The 22,499-nt window shown below is 34.8% G+C and overlaps 2 protein-coding genes across 3 annotated transcripts; one reads left to right on the top strand and one right to left on the bottom strand.

Annotated features, from left to right (window-relative positions):
* Window positions 1-4,731: 4,731 nt before the first annotated feature.
* Window positions 4,732-15,670, top strand: LOC133287646 (mechanosensitive ion channel protein 1, mitochondrial-like). Its single transcript, XM_061485296.1, has 7 exons — window positions 4,732-5,342; window positions 5,455-5,723; window positions 8,379-8,383; window positions 11,139-11,234; window positions 11,758-11,865; window positions 13,219-13,425; window positions 15,389-15,670. The coding sequence occupies exons 1-7, from the start codon at window positions 4,732-4,734 to the stop codon at window positions 15,506-15,508; spliced, it is 1,416 nt and encodes a 471-aa protein (XP_061341280.1). The 3' UTR covers window positions 15,509-15,670.
* A 2,059-nt stretch (window positions 15,671-17,729) lies between these two features.
* LOC133287668 (ferric reduction oxidase 2-like) lies at window positions 17,730-21,796 on the bottom strand. Of its 2 annotated transcripts, none has more exons than XM_061485327.1 (8): window positions 21,601-21,796; window positions 21,432-21,515; window positions 20,879-21,059; window positions 20,521-20,755; window positions 19,150-19,477; window positions 18,784-19,027; window positions 17,955-18,661; window positions 17,730-17,869 (listed from the first exon to the last, which is right to left on the bottom strand). In XM_061485327.1, exons 1-8 carry the CDS (start codon window positions 21,794-21,796, stop codon window positions 17,730-17,732), a joined length of 2,115 nt encoding a protein of 704 aa, XP_061341311.1. The 2 variants fall into 2 exon arrangements, with proteins under 2 accessions (XP_061341311.1, XP_061341310.1); XM_061485326.1 differs by having other exon boundaries at window positions 20,879-21,076; window positions 21,413-21,515.
* Window positions 21,797-22,499: the final 703 nt, after the last annotated feature.

Here is a 22,499-nt window from a genome sequence, read left to right on the forward strand (position 1 = left end):
TAGGAAGCTCAATATAGTTACCGGTTATCTGTTATCCCAACCGTTATCATACTACTGAAACACTCTATTTGACCCACGGAGCCACTGAAATTGATTAGACCCACTAAAACCCATACAACAACATTCTTAGAAATTTTATTGGTATTTTTTTTCTTACTATGATATATGATCAAAGAACCAAAATAAATAAATAAAAATAAAAATAATCATGCTTTCTTTAATGTACGAAGCCAAAATAAAATAAAAATAAAAATTAATATTACCCTGTAAACTCTTATCTAAGTCAAGCAACAACGCATACTTCTTTCGAAGAATAACGAGTAGTGAATCCAAATATGCTGAGGAAAAAAAAGAAAGAAATGCAAATCGTTAATTAATCAAAACTGAAAACACAAATACATAATTGAACCCTAAAATTTGTGTAAAATGAAAAAGAAATAGACAAAAAGAAAGGGGGAGGAAATAGGTTAATGGCTTGAAATTCTTCAACAAATGACATAAGTGTTTAGGGGAAGAGCTCTTGCTCTTGAGTTACTTTGGAAACGGTAATAATCGGAGAACTTAATTTCAATTTGAGATTACAAAACACAAGATTATTTATGTGACACGATACTTTTTCATCGTCGACCACAAAGAAAATATGAAACTAAGCAAATTGATGGGAATTGATGTGACACGATACTTAGAGAGAGACTCGGACCTTAGAATAGGGTAAGAGGCAGAAAAATCCTAAATCGAGAGAGTTATAATTTTATTAAACATATTTTAATTTTTTTGGATACAAGTGGGGATTGCACACACTAATACAACCTATCCAAATTTCTCACCAAATATATTTTAATTTTAGCGCAAACCAAATTATAATTTTAACTCAGGCCAAATTATAATTAATATTATATAATTATATATAATAAGTAAAATTTGTTAAAATTTAGCCCGGGCCCGAGCAGCTCGCAACTTGTAGGGGTGTTCGCGATCTGGATTGGATCGATTTTGGAAGCAAAAATCATCCGATCCAATCCCTTCGGTTTGATCATGTAATCATCCATTCGGTTTGAATTTTTTTTCAATTCCAATCCGATCCAATCCAATTTTTTCCGGTTTGGATTGGATCGATTTTCGGTTTTTTGAAAATCCTAAAATTAGTTTCATCATTATTGTGCAAATAACATCTTTGGTATATATTGGCTTTGTAAAATTATTTATTTTTTGAAATACAAAAGCATCAGTAAACGATAATATAGTTATTTTTTTGGGCAATGAGATAGGAAGCTCTACACAAATAAAATTTTGTTGATGGGATGTGACTAGATTTTTTCTTGGGTTTAGTTGATGGGTTAACGGGTCTTGGGTTTAAATAATTTTGAGTTATGATTGGAGAAAGGCCCATGTAAGTAGAGGGGAATTAATATATTAGATCGATTTGAATTGGATCGGTTTTCATCAACCCATCCGAAAACCGATCCAATCCAATTAAAATTTGCTATTTTTTTCGGTTTTTGATTTTTCGGTTTTCGATTTATTCGGTTATCGCGGTTTGAATCAGTTTAGATTGGTTGATGAACACCCCTAGCAACTTGTATGTGCTCCACAACTAGATTAGAATGACAATTTTATGTCATTGAAAATCACAGATCCTCTTTACCAAAAATAAAATAAAATTTGCAGATCCCATTTATTGAGATGTTGTTGTTAAGGTACACTTGCTCAATGTTATTAAATTCGGCCCGATCTTTGACCTGGTTGAGGTACGGGTCAGTCGGTCATTGGTTGACCCGCTTGACTTGGTAAGTATATTAAATTTATAATTCATATTAAAAAACACTTAAATACCTATAAAAAATATTCCAATTCTAAATATTCTAATATGAGAATAATAAATTACACATCTGTTGAGTATAATGAGGTCATGTTGCTTCTATAATTGAAAACTTGATTATATATATTGAAATATTTAAAAATTATATTATTTTACTGAATTAAAAATTGAGATAAAGATTTCTCAATATAAATTATTCTTATAAAATCACATTTTACCAAAAAAAAAGAGAAAAATATTTCTGCAGTTACTGCAGATAAGTTATCTGCATTTATTTTCTAAACGATATTGTTTTCCTATTGAAAAATTATAATTATAAAGACTATAATAATCCTGAAATAAATTAAAATTATAAAATACCATGAAAATAACATCGTATTCAACTTAATACAAATAATTTATATGCAGAGTAACTGAATGAACCCAAAATCAAATTCAAGCATATAATTTACTTTGTTTGTTGTGGGTAGGGGTGCTAAACGAGCCATGGGCCTTTGACTCGGCTCGTGAAGGCCTGAGCTTACATGTCTAAAATTGATTGTTGGACCCAGACTTGGTATATAAAAGCTCGTTTAATAAAAAGACTTCAGGCTCCAATTCAAAAGCTCGGCCTTAGAGCCTCCCAGGCTTGCCTAATATATTTTTTAATTTTTTTTATACTATTTGTGATAGCACTCTCTCTCTTCTCAATTTATTTCATCCCATTTTATTAATTAAACATACTTTTTGGGCTTTTTAACCCTTTTATTCCTTATTAATTAAAAAATAACCATTTTATCCCTATTTCAAAACTATACCCCCATCTGCCCCTTTAATCGATTACAAGCACACTTAATTGATTAAATATCCAAAAAAATATTTTAATCGATTACGAAAAAAAATTTAATCGATTACGTTTTCACCATCTTCGTCATATTATATTATATACAGAATTAATGGTACCCATTTCCCATCTTCCAGTTCTGAAACACACAAAAAGTAGTAAAACTGGTTGCTTATTGGTCTTGGCAACCGTAAAGAAAAAGAAAGGCACAGATTGAAAAGAAGGGCATGCACATCCAAAAACAAAGCAAAGTTGATCTTCACATGTGGGTGGAGATATCGGATTTGGATCTGAAAAAACCTGCACTAGTTTGGATAAACTTGAAGACACAGGCTACAAATTTGGTGATTTAGGCTCTGCAACAAAAGTATCAATGGAAGTTAACATGTAAGTTGTGAGGAAAATTTTCTTTTGCTTGGCTCTTCTGCGTCTTCTGCATCTAAAACCAAATGCAAAACAGAAATGTAATCTTTTCAACTGTGATTTCTTCTTGCAAGACATTTCGAAGGACACAACAAAGGATCTCATGCTTACCCTTTAATTCTCTACTCCAGTTTGCTAAATCCTTCCCCTCCTTACTCTTCTCCTTCTATCGTGGAACACCAATCAAAGCTGGGAATTTTAGTAAAAAAGTGAATGAATTTGCTGGTTGGTGTGAAATGGCTATGACGAAGATGGTGAAAATGTAATCGATTAAAAGAATTTTGTAATCGATTAAAATATTTTTTTTTTGGACACTTAATCGATTAAGTGTGCTTGTAATCGATTAAACAAGGGTAGACGAGGGTATTGTTTTGAAACGGGAGCAAAATGATTATTTTTTAATTAATAAGGGATAAAATGGTTCAAAAGCTGACTTTTTGAATGATTTTATTTTATATTATGCTATTTGGATATATATAAAATTTATGAATATTTATGGAATTACTAGTGCTATTGATTGTAAATTTTGTTTGGGTAAATTTTTGTTGTCTTATTTTTTTAAAACAGGCTAAACCAAGACTTTTATTTTTTGTAAATGAGCCAGGCCACATGCTGATAATATATTCGTAACAAGTAACAGACTAAAGTGGGCTTTTTCACCCTTTTGCCCCTTATTAATTAATTAATAACCATTTTGCCCCTGATTCGAAACTATCTATCAATCTGCCCTTCTTTAATCGACTACCTTGCATTTTTAATCGACTAAACGGTTGTTGGGAGATTTAATCGACTAAATCTCTCTACTTAATCGATTAAAATCATACTGGCTTATTTTTTTTTTTTTGTAAAATATGAAGATTTAGTCGACTAAATAGGGAGATTTAGTCGACTAAATCTCCCAGTAGCTATTTTTTGTCTGTTTTGGTCATTTAGTCGATTAAAAATGCAAGGTAGTCGACTAAAGAGGGGCAGATTGATAAATAGTTTCGAATCAGGGGCAAAATGATTATTAATTAATTAATAAGGGGTAAAAAGGTGAAAAAGTCAGCTAAAGTGAGTTTGACACATTTGAACATAAGCTCAGTCCGTTAAAACCAAAACTCGGCTCGGCTGGTTAAGAGACCGAGTCTTGCGGAAAAATGATTGTATAAGTTACATCTGGTCCATTAAGTTGAAAAAAGGATTGAACCGCCTAAATTTTACAAAACCTATAATACTCCCGTTAACATTTCCATGCGCTCAAGAGTTCTGCAAAAAACAATAGCCGCCGTCGCTTCTTCTTCGTCATTTCTTCTTCCCCCTTCCTCTTCGAAGATTGATCGGACGTTATCGGTGCCGGAATATTGAAGCCTCTTCAATCTTCCAGAGACAACCTGGTCACTGAAACGGTCCGATTTTTACAACACTGCTTGCTCTTCTTTTTCTCGCGGTTTCCGTTTCTGTTTGTTTCCTTAGAAAACTAACGAAAATCGATTCAATTATTTTAGGGTTTATCAACTCATTCAATTATTCTGAGTTTCTTTTTACTTTTTAATTTTCATTTAATCTAAGTATGTTGAGGGTGATGTGATTGAATTGTGGTTAGTTTCTTGAATTTGCAGATCGAGGCGTTACTGGACTTGGTTGAAATCTTCTTTCAAATGCTGAGTTGTTAATTTGCTTAACAATGGCTGCTATTAGCTTTTTCTCTTTAAGACGCCTACAAAGTTCAATCAATCTTTCCTTGAACATGGAATTAGCTAACTACAGTGTGGCTATGAACCTTACAAGAATTTCTCAGAATCGGTTTAGTAATTTGGCTTCTAATGCCTCATTGTATCCTAGATTCTCTAGCTTTTGCTTCCGGAGTACTCTTCCTTTTGCCTCCAACGTGTTGAATAGCCGAACGTATTCATCATCTGTGGGTGTCAAAGGAAGTGGTACAGAAGTTGTTCCTGGTTCTGGTTCAGGTGATTCTGTTGTTACGGGTGATTGGGCTGAGAAGATAGAAGATATTTGGAAGAGTGAGGTAGAGACAACATATGCTCAGCCGTTTGATTCACATCTATATCTTAACAATGTGGTTATTCCAGTTGGTGGCACTTTAATTGCTACTATGATAGCTTGGTTCTTGCTGCCTAGGGTTTTGAGGAAATTTCACAAATATGCAATGCAAGGTCCTGTTTCTCCATTTCCAGGAGGCATGTCTGTGGAGACAGTTCCTTATGAGAAAAGCTTTTGGGGGTCTATGGAAGACCCAGTTCGATATTTAGTTACCTTCATGGCATTCTCGCAAATGTTAGTGGATTATTTACAAATTTAGGGATATTCTTAGTCCTTTTTTTTATTTTAAATTGCGTCTCTTTCGTATTACATGTTAGGTTGGATGACAGTTGACTTTGATTTCCAGTGGTGTAATGGTAGCTCCAACAACTTTAGCTGCACAGTATCTTCTGCCAGCTTGGAGGGGTGAAGGGATACTTTCATTTTTATGGTTTTTGCATAGATGGAAAGCAAATGTTTTTGAACGGACAATTCAAAGTTTACCAGGGCTTAGGGAGAAATTGCTGCCTTTACACAAAATCTCATCTATTGGCTTATTTGTGATTGGTATAATGGCTTTGCCCGAGCCTTCTGCTGTGGCTGTGCATTCTATTGTAGCTGTTGGTCGTGTGGGAGGTAATTGTTAAATTTACTTGAATCTGATGAGTTTAATTTTACATTGTTAAAATTTTTAGTATATCTCCTTTTCCAACATCATTAGTTTTCTATAATGTTGATGGAGGCAGGAAAACTCTTATTGAGAAGTATAGGTTTTTGGAAAGAAAAGTTCCATCTAGGTATATTATTATATCAATCTGGTTGAAAGTTGATGCCTTCAGCAATGTAGAAATTGATAACTTGGCACATTGCTTATGTTAAAGAGGAAATACTGTATCACTTGAAGTGAGAGGAAATACTGTATAACTTGAAGATGGGTAGTTCTGGAGCTGTAAAAGCAATGTATAACATTAATAGTATGAAAAAGAAAGGATTAGAATACACACAGTCTGTAATTTCTTGTGTTCCATTTAGTGAAAACATCAGATGTCCTTGATCCTTTCCTGTTGATCCAGCTTGCGAGCCTTATACCTAAATATGTTAATATCTCTATATGAGTTTCTTATCCATTTGATAAAAATTTTATTAGTTTGGTTTGTATTTCTTAAAGATTTTTACTCATTTATTTATTTATTATTCTTTTTCTACCACTAGAATAAGGAATGGATGATTTAATGGTTCTCTCTTTCTATCTTTGTGCAGTAGTGGCTACTACTTGAAAGAAAAGGGTATTTGAAATATTATTGAATTGTGTAAATAATCTGTACAAAGAGGTCTCTATTTATAGAGAATGAAAACCCTAATACTTGACCTAATTCTTAACCTAATGGGCTTGGCCCAATACAACAAATACTAATAATAATAATAAAATAACAAATATTTACAACACTCCCCCTCAAGCTGAGGAATAGATATTTATCATTCCCAGCTTGCTAGTAAGTTCTTGAAATCTGTCTGAAGGAAGTCCCTTTGTCAATAGATCAGCTAATTGACGCCCAGTGGGAATGTATGGAGTGGTAATCAACCCGCTATCAAGTTTCTCTTTGATGAAATGGCGGTCGACCTCAATATGTTTAGTCCGATCATGTTGAACCGGATTATGAGCTATACAAATAGCGGACTTATTGTCACATAGCAGCTTCATAGGTCCCTCACATTTTATTTTGAGATCATCAAGTATAATTTTCAGCCACAGTAACTCACAAATGCCTTGAGCCATAGCTCGAAATTCAGCTTCTGCACTTGATCTGGCGACCACATCTTGTTTCTTACTTCTCCATGTCACCAAGTTACCGCAAAGAAACATGCAGTAACCAGTGGTAGAACGACGGTCAGTCACGGATCCAGCATAATCAGCATTAGTGTAAACTTCTAAAGAGAGATTGCCGTCACGTCGGAATAACAATCCTTTACCAGGAGTAGCTTTAAGATACTGCAGAATTCTTTCTACTGCTTGCATGTGTTTCACCTTTGGATCGTGCATAAACTGACTGACAACACTAACAGCATAAGCTAGATCTGGTCTAGTATGAGCCAGATATATCAATTTCCCAACTAGCCGTTGATATTGTCCTTTATCAACTGGAGGACTCTCTTCTTCATAGCCTATCTTGTGATTCTGCTCAATAGAAGTATTAGAGGGTTTACACCCGAGCTTTCCTGCTTCTTTGAGAAGATCAAGAACATATTTCCTCTGGCTAATAAAAATTCCTTTCCTTGAATGAGCTACTTCTATCCCTAGGAAATATCTCAGTTTCCCAAGGTCTTTGACTTCAAACTCAGAGGCAAGCCGTGTTTGCAGAATCTGTTTTTCTACAAAATCATCACCTGTGATAATAATATCATCAACATATACAAGGAGCACAGTAAGCTTCCCATTATGGGAGTGCTTGAAGAAAAGAGTGTGATCTCCTTGACTCTGTCTGTATCCTAAGGTCATCATAACCTTAGTAAACCTTCCAAACCAGGCACGAGGTGACTGCTTCAATCCATACAAGGCCTTTTTTAATCTACAAACTTTATTTTCTCTCTTCACAGAATCAAAACCAGGCGGGATTTCCATGTAGACTTCTTCTTCTAACTCACCATTGAGGAAAGCATTTTTCACATCAAATTGATTTATATCCCAATTGTAATGGGCAGCAAGGGATAACAAGACTCTCACCGTATTCATCTTTGCAACTGGAGCAAATGTTTCTTTATAATCAATGCCATAGGTTTGAGTGTAACCTTTGGCAACTAATCGAGCCTTGTATCTCTCAAGAGTTCCATCAGAATTATATTTCAGGGCATAAACCCATCTGCACCCTACTGCTTTCTTTCCATTAGGTCTATCAATAACCTCCAATGTTTTATTTTTCTCCAACGCATTCATTTCCTCTTGCATGGCTTGAGCCCAATTCCCATCTTTCAAGGCTTCATGTACTGATTTTGGGATTGCAATAGAGTCTAGTGCTGAAACAAAGCTTTTGTGCTGCACAGAAAGATTAGCAGAGGAAACAAAATGGGAGATAGGGTATTGAGTACAAGAGGGACAAGATTTCTTGGCACAAGCTCTTTTCCCTTTTCTAAGAGCAATGGGTAAATCATCAGAATCAGTAGTAATGGGTAAGACATCAGAAGTATTAACATCATGATTAGAAATATGAGATTCAGGACTTACCAGTGGTTCAGACGATTGAGGTTGCTGTTGAGGCAATGTGGGCTGTTTCCTTCTTTGATATACCAACTCAGGTGTCATAATCTTCCGTATCTCTGGTGTACTTGATGTATCAATCACAGGAGAATCAGTCACAGGGGGATTACTCACAGGAGGATCAGACACAGGAAGAACAGACACAGGAGGAACAGGACTAAGAGGAGGATACACTGGCACAGGTAAAGGAGTAGACACTGAAGATTCAAACTCAAAGAAGGGAGGTGATGAGATTTCTGGTGAAGGATTCTCCCCCTGAAGATGAGGACCTTGGAAAAAAGACTCAGATTCCTGAAATGTAACATCCATAGAAACAAAAAATTTCCTACTACTAGGGTGATAGCACTTGTAGCCCTTCTTATCAGGAGCATAACCAAGAAAAACACATTTAATAGCCCTAGGGTCCAACTTACTGCGATGATGTTTATGAACATGAACAAAAGCAACACACCCAAACACACGTGGAGGAAGACTCATAATTGGAATAGAAGGGAAAAAAGAAGTCATAGAGTGAATAGGACTTACATGGTCAAGTATACGAGTGGGTAAACGGTTGATCAAGAAAGCTGCAGTAAGAATAGCATCTCCCCAATAGTATTTGGGTACATGTGTCTGAAACATTAATGCACGAGCCACTTCAAGAAGGTGGCGATTTTTTCTTTCAGCAACCCCATTCTGTTGGGGGGTGTCAACACAAGTAAGTTCATGAATCATACCGTTATTTCTTATAAATTGGGAAAAACTATGATTAACATATTCAGTACCATTATCTGTTCTTAGTCTCTTGATTTTTTTACCAAACTGGGTCTCAACCATTTTATAAAATTGAAAGAACAGTCGTGGTACCTCAGACTTTTCATGCATTAAGTACACCCAAGTTACACGAGTGCAATCATCAATAAAAGAAACAAACCATCTATTTCCAGAAGCATGAGGGACTTTAGAGGGACCCCAAACATCAAAATGAATAAGATCAAAAGGTTCAACACTCTTAGTAATACTAGAAGGAAAAGACACACGATGATGCTTAGCAAATTCACAAACATCACAATGAAAAGACTCAACAGACTTAGACAAAAACAATGACGCAAATAAAGATTTGAGTAAACTAAATGGAGGATGACCTAAGCGCTTATGATGAAGCCAAATCAAAGAATCAGCAGTTGATTGACCATGAGACATCAAGATGTGATCTGTTACTTTATTTGCAGGAGATTGTGACACCAGATAGTACAACCCACCTTGCTCTTTAGCACTACCAATCGTCTTCCCCGTGGCGAGATCCTGAAAAACACAATGGGTAGGATAGAAGGTTACAGTACAATTCAAATCTTTTGTAATTTTATGAATCGAAAGAAGATTCGTGGAGAGTTTAGGAACATGAAGAACATCCTTAAGATGTAAGGACTGCTGTAAGTTTATGTCACCAGAACCCGCAACTGATGTATGAGAGCCATCAGCTACGGCTATTGTATGAGTTCCAATGGTAGGATGATAAGAAGTAAAGGAGTCAGCACAACAAGCCATATGATCAGTAGCACCAGAATCAACAACCCAAGAATGTTTAAAATCATTACATGAAGAAATGAAAGAATAAGTTTTGGAGCTCATACCAGTCATAGTCAAAGTACTAGTATCAGATGGCTTACTTAAAGAATCAAGGAGGGTTCGGAGCCGTTCCAACTCATCTGGACGAAATGCAGAATTTATTTTAGAGGAAGTAAAATGCTGTTGACCATGCATCTTATTCATCTTTTCTAAGACAGTTTGCTTTCCATGGAGGCGAAAGCATAGATCCTTGATATGACCTGTTCTTTTACAATAAGAACACCATCGATCATCTCTCTTAGGTTCAGAAGTTGCACCATCAGAAAACTTTGTAAAGGAACTCCTTTGAGAAGAGGCCATACTGCACAAAACTTGTCAAAGAATAGCACCAAGAAGCCAAAAAATCACAAACAAATACTAAACAACGTCAGATCTGACCGGAACAGTAACACAGCGGCCGAAACAGTAACACAGTGGCCGGAACAAATACCAAACAACGTCAGATCTGGTCGGAGGCAAGAAATTGGTGAAAGAACAAACTCCAAGAAGCCAAGAAATTCGGAAAAAAATACCAAACGATGTCCGATCAAAGTGGAGAGCACAGATCCAGAGCCGGCTTGGAGAGACGATCAGAACCGTGGTGGTCCGCGGCCGAGAACCACCGTCACGCGCCGGTGAAGCTGGCGGCGCGTGGGATTCACGAGCAGAGACAAGGGCGGCGCGTCTGACCTCTGATGGTGCTGGGTTTTTCAGGCAAAGGTCGTCCGGCGAGCGCGATGGTTTCTGTGGCTGTTCGGAGTGAAGAATCCGCCGGAAAAAGAGTCCAATCGCGATGAACAGGTTCTGTACGGTGGTTCTAAGTTTTGAACGTTGATTCTGTGAACCCTTTTTTTTCTTGTTGTGTAATAGACAAGGAAAAAGAAAGAGGAACAGTGAAGCAATGGTCTTCTCGGTCCAAGAGGTCCCCGGAAAATTTTTTCCGGTGGCGGCTGATGGCAGCGAGAGACGTAAAAAAGAATAAAAAAGGTTTTGTAGGCGCGGAAGCAGAGCCCTCAGGATCGAGAGCTCTGATACCAACTTGAAAGAAAAGGGTATTTGAAATATTATTGAATTGTGTAAATAATCTGTACAAAGAGGTCTCTATTTATAGAGAATGAAAACCCTAATACTTGACCTAATTCTTAACCTAATGGGTTTGGCCCAATACAACAAATACTAATAATAATAATAAAATAACAAATATTTACAACACTACTGCTTTCGTTGCTACAGACATTTTTCGCGATGTGTTCGGTGGTTTATATTTGCAGTTTTCAAAGCCCTTTTCAACTGGAGATATAATACAAGTATGCTGATTTAGTAGGTGCAAATTAATAATTGGTCCTGTTTTACTTTTTATGGGAAAAGTTATTTTCTGAACCATGGTATCGCTATCTGTTTTGCACTTGAATGGCCTATTTGCAGTTATGTTTTTTAAGGTGAGGAATGGCAATTATTCTTTTATACTTACAAATTAGGTAATAATAATGTTGTAGTCATTGCTGGTGCTTTGTTCCAATTGTCCAATATGTATTATGTAGTTTGTAGTGCCTATACTATATAGATGTTCTATGTACATCCAGGGGAAGAATTAGGGTAAAAAGATTGTAAGGGCCAAAACAAAATAAAATTAGGTGAGGTTTTTACAATAAATTAAATAAAAATTGGAGGGCCCTAACATGTATATTATGAGATTATTAGTGAAATGCAAATAAAATGTTACAAAATTTGGAAATTATGAAGGCTTCCATCACCAAGCTTTAATGTAGGTCTGCCCTTGTTTACATTCTATATTTCTTAAATGTGTCTGTGAAATTATACAAATTACAGGCTGGCTCGATAGAGGGTCAAGTGGTGGAGATGGGTCTTACTACCACGTCATTGCGGACTTCTGAGAAGTTTCCAGTCATTGTGCCAAACTCTTTTTTTACTAGCCAGGTGGGCCTTCCTTTCCCCCCCAATCATGATAGCAATGCAGAGAAACGAGTCCCAAAATTAAAATTAGTGGAACATACTTTATTGTTTCTTTCTATCTCTAACTGCATCTATGCAGTGACTTTAAGAGAGCCAAATCTGTTCTGAATGCTTAAACATTGCAAATCAATCTTGTTGATCTTTGGCACAAATATATCATACAAAAGATATACAACTTGTTGGGAAATGCTCACTACATATCTGTTGCTCATATTTGAATCTTGTATTTCAACCAAGAGTATTCTCTTTTCTCCAATGACTCATCAAGTTATAGTTCTGTTGTTTGATTTTCCCAGCAATTATTTGAGCAGGCTTCTTGTTGCTTAAATTTATGTATAATTCTGTCATTCATCATCGTATTAGGCAGATTGCAGTGATCTTTTATCTACGTCGCGTTTTTGAAGTCATGATCCTTCCCAGGATTCTGCACATAGTCGTAGCTTTATAACACCAGGTTGCAATTAATTAAATTTGTCAGTAAGGAAGAAGATAAATATGAATACATCAGGGAAGAAACATGTGCTTGTTTTTCAAAACATATATATTTGTTACTTATCATGAAGAGGGAAAAATGTTGGAAACAAAAAAAAATCACTCCCCGTTAAACCCGACTAGCGAGTGTTGGGTGCAGGAAATCCTTGTAAGCAGCCTTACCCTTGCATAATTGCAAAGAGGCTGTTTCTTGGATTCGAATCCATGAACTTTCAGTCATAAAGGAACAATTTTACCACTGTTGGAAACAGATAAGATTTTTTTTAATTTCATTATTCTTTTTCTTAAATGGTGGAGCAGTGGTAAAACTGCTCCTTTGTGATCTTACGGTCACGACTCACATGTCTAAATCTAGGGAACAACTTCTTTATAAAAATGCAAGGGTAAGGTTGTATACAAGGATTTTCCTCACTCACACTCTTGCAAGTTGGGATTTCATGGGAAGTGGTTTTTTTATTCACTTGCTCAAATAATTTGGTAATGCGTTGTGCTCCTTCATGGTTAGATTCTGTTGGATGTTGTTCTTTGATTTGTCTAACCATTCATTTCATCAGTTTATAAAATGAGGCTAAGATGGCTGATTAACTTTATTGATTGCTCCTATATATCTTAAATTTTTATTTCTGCTAGGAAACTTATCCTCCAAAGGATATGTAAATTTTGAAGCTCGCAACTCAATCTACACTTCTGCATGCACACAAACGGATGAAAAATCTATTGCCTTTATCTCTATTAGAATGTTTCTTTCTTAAGCTTTTAATCTTAAGATTATGATCTACTTGCTGCTTCAGTTATCATATTTACGGTCCTCTTTCCTGTTTGTAGCCTATAGTGAACGAGTCCCGTGCCGAATGTCGAGCCATTATTACTATAATTCCTATGCAAACTGTGGATTTAAGTAAGATTCCCCAGATATCAGATGATGTAGAAAGCATGCTAAGATCAAATGCAAAAGTTTTCTTAGGAAAAGACGTTCCTTCCTGTTGCTTGTCGTGTAAAGGATTGACTCTTAGATATAACCTCAAACGCATGGTATGTCACTCATCTGAATCTCTGAATTTATCCTATTATGCTTGTTACATATACAGTTAATCCTTTTTGTTTGTGAAATGCATTTTGAAGAATTATTCTTAGATGACTTTAATTATGAGAAATTGACATACAAGCATAATGAAACACCATCCCATTGCCTACGGTGTGTGCTAGCTAAGAACTACGATAGGGAGATGTTATAATTATCTTGAAGTTACCTTTGCTTCATTGTGTATTGCATTTATTTTGTTTGGATTTTCAGCTTGTTCTACATTTCTTTTGACTGATCAAGGGACTATGCAAAAGATACTGTGCCTAAATTGCAATCACCAATAATTAGATAATAGATTAAATATCTAATAGAAAAATAGCATCATGCAGTGGAAATAATGGCATGGCTAACTGCCCAAGGAGTCTCGCATCATTTGATTTTCTGATAAGTTGCAAAATAGAGATAAGGGGATCTCTAAGCTCAAAATTTTAGTTTTGAAATTGAATAGCTGATGTTTTTATTCACTTGATCTGAGATGAAGTGTATGCAAATTAGTTCTGATTCCTACTGGATTACTGATTATAAATTGGTCCTGAATACTTAAGGGGGGTATTTGTTTCAAAGTATCTAATTATATTCCTTGGAATCACATTCCTAGGGATACTACGACCGGAAATGCTATTCTTGGGTATTTAGAAAAATCTGTTTGGTTAGCATTTAAAATTCCTGGGAATCTTTTTTGGAATTCTTGGGTACAACTTAAAAAAGTTTGTTTGGTTTAATTGCGTATTCCTAGGAATATTTGTGATAATTCTGAAAATGCCCTTAATATATAAATAATTATTTAAATTTTATTCTTTTAAATGTAATTGATAAAAAAATGGAAAAAAGAAGAAGCAGCAAGATGATTATAATCATACTTAAAAGCAAGTATCAAGTATTTATTTTATAGTATTTATCTGTACCAATTATGAATTTGATACAAAGCATTACAATAACCTTCCTGCCTTCAATTCATGATCTGGGGAGAGAGGCTTTGCGGCCTTCTTTGAAACACCAATACCATGAGCAGGAATATTTGTCATAATGTCCTTTACGTGGATTGGGGAGCTAAACTCTAGTATCTTACCTTCAGGTTTGGCTACCCTTACAACTTTTTCCTCGTTGCCGTGGCAACTGCTATGCAAGATCCTGAACTTTGTTTACAAAGTGCAAGACAATTGCCCATTTTACTCTAAAGAAGTGATAAAAGGGATGGTGTAAGCCAAGTTGTTAGATGGCTATAACTGCATGGAGTAAAATGGACAGACTTAAGAAAATGCTAGTATGAGAGAGAGAGAGAGAGCAGGGGGAAGAAAGAGGGAGTGGCAAGTGGAACTTGGGAGTTAGAGATTAATGGGTCTATAATTTTGTATTTCTGCAAAGTAGGATTGATGCTTCCTTCATGGGAGTAGCAGCTACTCGCCTACTCAACCCCTCATGGGAATGAAAATGGACCAGAATGTGGGCATATCATTTTCCTGGGACTTTTTTTGAAAGCTTGAACCAAATGTCGAATAATTCATTTCCTCCTTTGGATTCCACGGAATAACGTAACAAACTTCTAACAATCGCCCCAAAGTTGATAGCAAGTGAGCCAATTATATACTTCAAGCTATATAACAACACGTGTGCACATGCTGACCAGAAAATATAAAGCTGAAGAGATGGAAAATATTATTTGTCTCCAATCACAATATTTAGTAACTTTTTGTGTAAGGTTGCCCTTATCTCTTATTTCTTGTTTATATTGAAAGTTCTGATTTTTCCAACAATGATTCAGGGTCCTGCTTTCTATCTTTCTTTCTTAGTTATCTAGTGCTGTTTTAGGCAATATTTTGTTTCCGTGATGCATCTTCATGCTTAAATTCCCCCAAATTTGACTGCATATTTTAATCCCTCATACTTATGTGATATTTCCCTTTCTTACAGTGCAAAGATGAGTTGTACTCTGCAGGACAAGAAATTCTCCTGCAGGCAGTTCACATCATTAAGAATAATGGCTGTGAGCCACTCAAGCACATGGCAAGACACCTCTACCAAGTGACATGATAAGCTTTAGTTTTTACTAGTACAAGGTCTTCAGGTATATTGATTTATCATAGTTCTCAACCGAAGCAGTTTTGTAAGTAATACTAGTTGGTTGGGTCGTTTGGCTTAGATTTTAATTTTTAATTACCAACAATATAAAAAGTTTTACATTGAGTGAATTATATGGCATCATCCATTTAGGAAGTTCCTAATTTATTTTTTTTCTGAATTAAGAAAACTTGGTTACTTTTTTTTTTTTTTTTTGGTAACCGAAAACTTGGTTACTTTATTAATATGTAACTCTCACTTTTCATAATGTAAATAAAATTTAACAGTCACATTTTGAATTTGAACGCTAGACCTAATGATTGTCCAATATATGATGAAAATGTTATTTATTTATATTTCAATATGCATGCTTAATTCTTTTCAGATCTGAAATTATTTCTCAAACAAAATAGTAAACTGACCAATTAGTTACATAAATAAGTAGAGGTAGGATCCTTTGACATCGGTGTCAAATTTTAATTTTGACACCTCATCTGAGAGCCGTTAGATCAAAAAAGATCAACGACTCTGATTTGCAAGCATGTGACACCATTGATCTTTTTTGATCTAACGGCTATCAGATGAAGTGTCAAAATTAAAATTTGACACCGGTATCAAAGGATCCTACCTCAAAGCATTGAAATTACTTACTGAAACTCTTAAAAAACAACCTAGGTCAGCTGATTCCATTCGTAAAAACTTGACAAATGTTGTCATGTGGTGATCCTGGTGCAGCTTTAAGTCTCCTGCAACTTCAGCAGCTTTTTATTCCTTCTTCCAATACCATTGGCCATTGCTTGTCCTAGGGATTTAGCAATGTCATTTCTAGGGAATAGGCCATCTTCGCTTTCGAGTTGGAGGTCGCTTTCAACCAACTACTGTTGGTTGTATCCGTTACCGTTATTCCACCAACTTTAGGGCAATAATGACCAAAATGTCATTTTTTTTACAAAAAATTTATTTAAATGATACGTGAACAATTCGCTATGACTGATAGTAAATTATGTTCGCTAATGATTTTATGACATATGATACATTTTCGCAAGAAAAAATTGATGTGTCATAATTCGCTATTAGTGATAGCGAATTTGGTCTTTAATATGACAATGTGTCACGAAATTATTGGTCACGAAATTCGCTACCAGTGATAGCAAATTATGACATGTGGCAGCATGGTAAAAAATTTTGTTCGTGTGTCATTTGCGTAAAAATTTTGGCAAAATGTGACATTTTGGTCACTGTTCCAACTTTAGGTTCTTCACTTTAAATATGCTAAAATGTAAAATACATGCACCTAATGAAGTTTGTTTTTACAACATTCACCATTTTTTAAGAGTATATAAGATAACCGTATGTTTATATTTTTTCTTAAAATATATTTTTATAAAAAGTTTTATGATAATTGAATATTTTTTTAAAAAGTAAAAAACAAAAAAAAAAATTTTAAAACTATTTATAAAAGTTAGAAATAATAACTTTTGGGAAAAAAATTAAGAAATATATCTTAAAAAAACTTGACTCCAAGTTTTAACGGTTGATTTTCATGAATCTAATAATTATAATTTATTGAGTTATATTTATTAGTTAATTAATAATTTTTAATAAATTATAATCATTAGATTGATAAAAATTAACAGTTAAGATTTAATGTCTAATTTTCTAGTTTGAAACTGATGTTAAATTATCATGTCCTTTAAAAAATAATGTCAAAATGGGGCATCAATTCTTACTTTTTATCATGGAGTGTGTTAGTGTTGGTACGGGACATTTAGCGGTTCGAATCAATTAAAATTACATAATGACCAAGAGAGAGAGAGAGGAGAGAAGAAAATTATTTTTTTATTCAATTGTCAACATTTTAATAAAAGGAGCGTGTAGGCCCGGAGTACTTAAATTTTTTGACAATGTTATACGCGGTCTGGTCCTGTTATGCCTTAAACTGCACTAAGAATTAATTGTGTCATCTCTTTTAATCTGATCTCAATATACTCTCATTCTTTGTCAATCTTTTACTTACTCAACTTGAGAGCCTAACATATATGCTATAAACTAAATTCCAATTATTGTTGACAAAGCAATGTACATTTATTCAATAAAACTAGTAAGTTCATCAAGGCTGGCTGAAACTACTAGCTCATACTATAGAGGTTGTTCATTAATGTTTTGCACCCTTTACAACACAGTATGAGTAAAATCACCAGCTAAAGCTAATGGACTCAAAATGCAGATTTTCAGCTAAACCAGATGAGCAAACTGCTGCAACCTCCTGCCTCATTTTCTTGGGTCCTGAAACAAGAACTCCCACACTCGGTCCTTTGAATTCCAATAGCAGTCCTGTAAAAAGAAAATAAAAAAATAAGTGATCTCAATCCATTGATGGGTTTCTAGACCATAGTTAAAGAAAATGGAGGTGATTTACTTCTTAGGTCGGGTCTTGCACCAAAATGAACGTTGGTAGCTTGAACAAGGGACTGATATGGAAGACTTTCCAATTCTCTATCTGCATTGTTGTAAATCATTGATGGTGACACTGCTGGTGGTGACCCTTCCAAGTTCTGAATCTGGTTTGCGTCTTTAGCATTTTGTTTCTTGTTCCAAAGAACTGCTGCACTAGCAACAATGACTATGGACACACATATTGCTAGCATGTCAAGGAACGACCTCAAAGGAAATGAGAATATTTGATTCGAGTTATGATCGATGGGGAAAATGTAGTAACGGTTAATAATACCAATTATTATAAGGAAAATGATGAAAGAGGATGATATTATAGCACCAAGCCAAAGCCAACTGTTTGGACCTAATACAGCATATATGGGTGCATCAGTTGGATTTGGCTTGAACCGTATAGTTTGAAGGTTAATTGGGTTGTCTCTCTTAAGCTCCTTATCTCTTGTGATGTAGGCCTCAATTTGTAGTTGCAGACTAGAAATGTCAAAAGGGGAGCCAGAAATTGGGAGTATCAAATCTAGCATTGACAGACATGAAGAGTTCTTGAATACACAAATCAGGACAACTTTTGGGGTTGTGCATTTGAATGTAGTGCTCAGATATATTAGTTCTCGAATGATGGATATAAAAGGTGTTATGCCACTTCCTCCACTCACCATCACTAGAGTGTCATGCCTGTTTTTAAAATAAGAAAAAGTCAGTATGTGGAAATCAAAGAACTTATGTCTAATGAAGCAAAATGTAATTAATAACTCCAAATTGGTTTTATAGTTTTGTTTTGCTTCTAAGATGCAGACCTTAGATAATTACTTGAAGCAGGTCCATAAGGACCTTCAACAGATACATCAAGATTATCTATTAGGGAAGGAGTTGAAAGTAACTGGTAGAGCTTCTGGGTCCAAGTTCCTTCACTTTTAATGACAACACTAAGCATTTCTTGCTCCAAGTTACTATTAGAAACAACTGTAAATGGATGCCACTGCAGCTTGGATATGCTTGGTATATTTATGAACATCACACTTGTGGGATTATAAGTTAACCCTGCCAAAAACATATCACTTTAGCTCTTAAAAAGTCACAAAATAATATAAAAATTTGTAACTTATCAAGAAGTAACAAGAGGTAACTTCAAGATACTGAACTAGGATAGCCTTGTTAATTACCATGGCCCTTAGAGAAGTTGAGTTCTACAGTATGACATGGCAAAACACGAGCAGAAACCAAACGAACTTGGCGCCTTGATTGCAGAAACCTTAAGTAACGATCAACCAAGAAGAGGTAGAAACTAGGGAGCATAGCGCAGGCATCAGATATGCCGATATGAAAGATGTAGAAGACTATGAAGAGGATGTAGAGGTGATGAGTGTAGAAGAAGAGCTCAAAGGCTTTTCGCCTAATGCATGGAATGGTTGCAACCCAGCTGAACAAACCAAAAAACAAAGCTATCTCTCCAGCCACATTTGATATCCCAACTTTGGACCATTTCAGCATCTGCAATGAAACAAAGCCATGGCCCCATACAGACAAAAAATCATATAAAATGACGTTCAGAGGACATGTTCTGAGTATATATGAGAATATATTTTAGGGATCTATTAATTTCATGTTGCATCAGATCAGATAATTATCTAATGCAACAGAGATAAAATTATGGGGTCCACTATATTTAAAAAAAGAAACAATGGACCCCACTATTTTGTCTCTGTTGCATGAGATAATTATCTCATGCAACATGGAGACAATTATTTTCCTATATTTTATCTCATGCAAATATCAAAAAGTTGATGAGATTCATTTATTTCCTTTATTTTTTTTCTCTTTGATGGGTCTCACCCATTTTTTTTGTATGTTGCATAAGAAACAATATTCTCAATATATATGAGTTTTGATTTTCTCATGCAATAGGAGATAAATATTTTGTGATATAAACACATCTTGCGTCGTGGGACGCACATCTGTTAAAAAAATGTTGCACTTAAATCAAAGGGTCTCTTAGGAGAAAATAATAAATTTTAAAGTTAATTTTGTTCATTGACCCATTTTATCTAAGGGTTCACATAACTAAAAAATTAGAACCACCAAATGATGGTAGCTCAGTTGGTGCCAGTGAACTAAAATCCCGTTTGGATGAGCTTTTTTAGTTAAAAGTTACATTTTTTTCAAAAAAAAAACACCTATTATAAAGTGCATTTAGATGCCTATTTTTTTTAAAAAAAACAGAAGTTATAAAAAAAGTCAAAAACCTGATATATATAGAGAAAAATATTTCTGCAGTTAATGCAGATAAGTTATTTGCATTTACTTCCAAAACGACGTCGTTTTGAGATTGAAGGATTAAAAAATTATAATTATAAAGACTATAATAACCCCGAAATAAATTAAAATTACAAAAACACTATGATTTCCGCCCAAAACGACGTCGTATTGGGCTTAGTGCAGATAACTTATCTGCGTAACTGCAAAAAAAGCGAACTCATATATATATATATATAGGTGAATGTATATATTGTAAGTAGATCTTAGTCTTAGTTAACCTGAGAAATTTGATTGGTAACTGCCCAATAGATGATGTAACCAAAGCCATGAAAAGTGTAGAGTGTCATGACCATGTTTCCAAGCCAAATATGATACTTTATGCAACTCTCTGAGGCAAGGCCAAGCAGTGGCAGCACTGATGAGCCACGAGCTACAGGGAAAAAAAGGAATGCCAAGCATACGTTCCCCATCACACCCAACCCTAGTGCTGCAGCTTCTAATTTCATTTGCCATCTGCCATAAACCACCACCAATATAACCTAACATCATAATTCACAATTGCAACTTTGATGCTCAAGTTATTTATTGGACAGATCAAAATGGTTGAATTTAAGTGTTTGATAAAAAAAAAATTACACTTTCTCGCCAATGGCTGCTGCTGATTTCTGTGTGATTGTTGGAAAGTGGTTGTGTAAAACAGTTGCAAAGGTCCAAACTAGGAGTGCAATGAACATAAGCAAAAATGCTAGCTCTGTGCTAGAAACAATGCCAAAAGGGCCTTTTACAAGCACCGGACGCTTCCACATGGTTACCTTACGTTTCTGATCATTGCGGCTGATGGTGCAAAAAAGCATAGAATACATAAGCCAATTATCACAACTGGGATTTTTTATGTTTCATTTTTTATTTTTATCTTACAATGAAACATTTAGTAAAAATATATAAGATATGATATCATGTCTATCTTTTTTCATGTTTGTTCTATCTAGTCCGGTAAAACACTATTATTATAACACAATTTCAAGAGAAGAGAAAAAGGGTGAAGTTAAGTTGATATTGTGATTTAAAGATGGTGCAGATGAGTAAATAAAGTAATCATAAAAAAAAGGTAGGTATAATATCTTATCCCAAAATACATATAACTAAATTAAGCAGGAAAAAAAATGGTACCTTTCCATGTTGTAACCATTTGTTTTTTTGGCTATGTGGAGGTAGACACATCCCAAAGCAGCTATGAACAAGGCTGGAAAAGTTGAAATCAGAAGTGTTACACCTGCAATAAGAAGATCATAGTTGTAATAGGATAAAATAGAGGAATGCAAGCACAGAGGAAATCATAATTGAATCAAAAAGAGTACCTTGTGCACCAAAATAGGTAAAACTACTCTTTGCTTGGAGTTGAAGCATCCATCGTTGCCTATAAGTATTTGTGGGCATCATTATCCAAATGAAAATCCAACCAAGCAACAATAGCACCACAAGGAGCCTTATTACAGATTGAACACTTCCATTTTTTTCTTGAGAAGGTGACCTTTTCACTATTCCTTCAGGCATTTTCTTTATTTTTTTTATAACTCAAAGTTGCTAATTTATTTTTCAGAAAAGAAAGACTCCAATGAGGATAACCTGATCAGAAGATCATACATACATATAGTTCAAGAATTAGAACTGTAGTAATGAAAAAAAATTATACCCAAAGAAAGAAAGCATGGAACATACTGCATTTGGAATGTAGATAACATAACATACTTGTATTTGGGATACCAGAAGGAGAAAAAAATAAAATACCACGGTTCATGTTCATCATCTACAATGTTTGGAATGTAGAAATTAGTATTTTAGTTGCATTAGAGTACGTGGCTCAAATTATGTACGCCACTAAGCGAAATATTTACGGTACACCTGTCGTACCACTGACTCGGAGCAATAGACCAATCAAAATGAGATATTTTTTGTTATGTGTGTACGAAAAAGAAAAAAAAATTAATTCAAGGGTCAATTTTTTAATAGAAGTTGTAGATACACTCGGTGTATCGAAAATGCTCTCGTCACTATGAGATGACATGAATTCAAGGTCAACCATTTTAGTATTGTGACACTATGTATATATTTAATAATTAATATATTTAACAAGGATCAGATCAATTTATATTAGAATAAAAATAATAAATTTTACACTTAATTCTTTTCATTGATTTTCATGTATTTGATGGTTATAATTTATTAGAAATATCAATAATTAATTAATAAGTATAAC

This window comes from Gastrolobium bilobum, unplaced genomic scaffold (assembly GCF_033153095.1).
Source record: "Gastrolobium bilobum isolate Gb01-03AN ecotype WA unplaced genomic scaffold, APGP_CSIRO_Gbil_v1 utg6021, whole genome shotgun sequence".
Lineage (NCBI taxonomy): Eukaryota > Viridiplantae > Streptophyta > Magnoliopsida > Fabales > Fabaceae > Gastrolobium > Gastrolobium bilobum.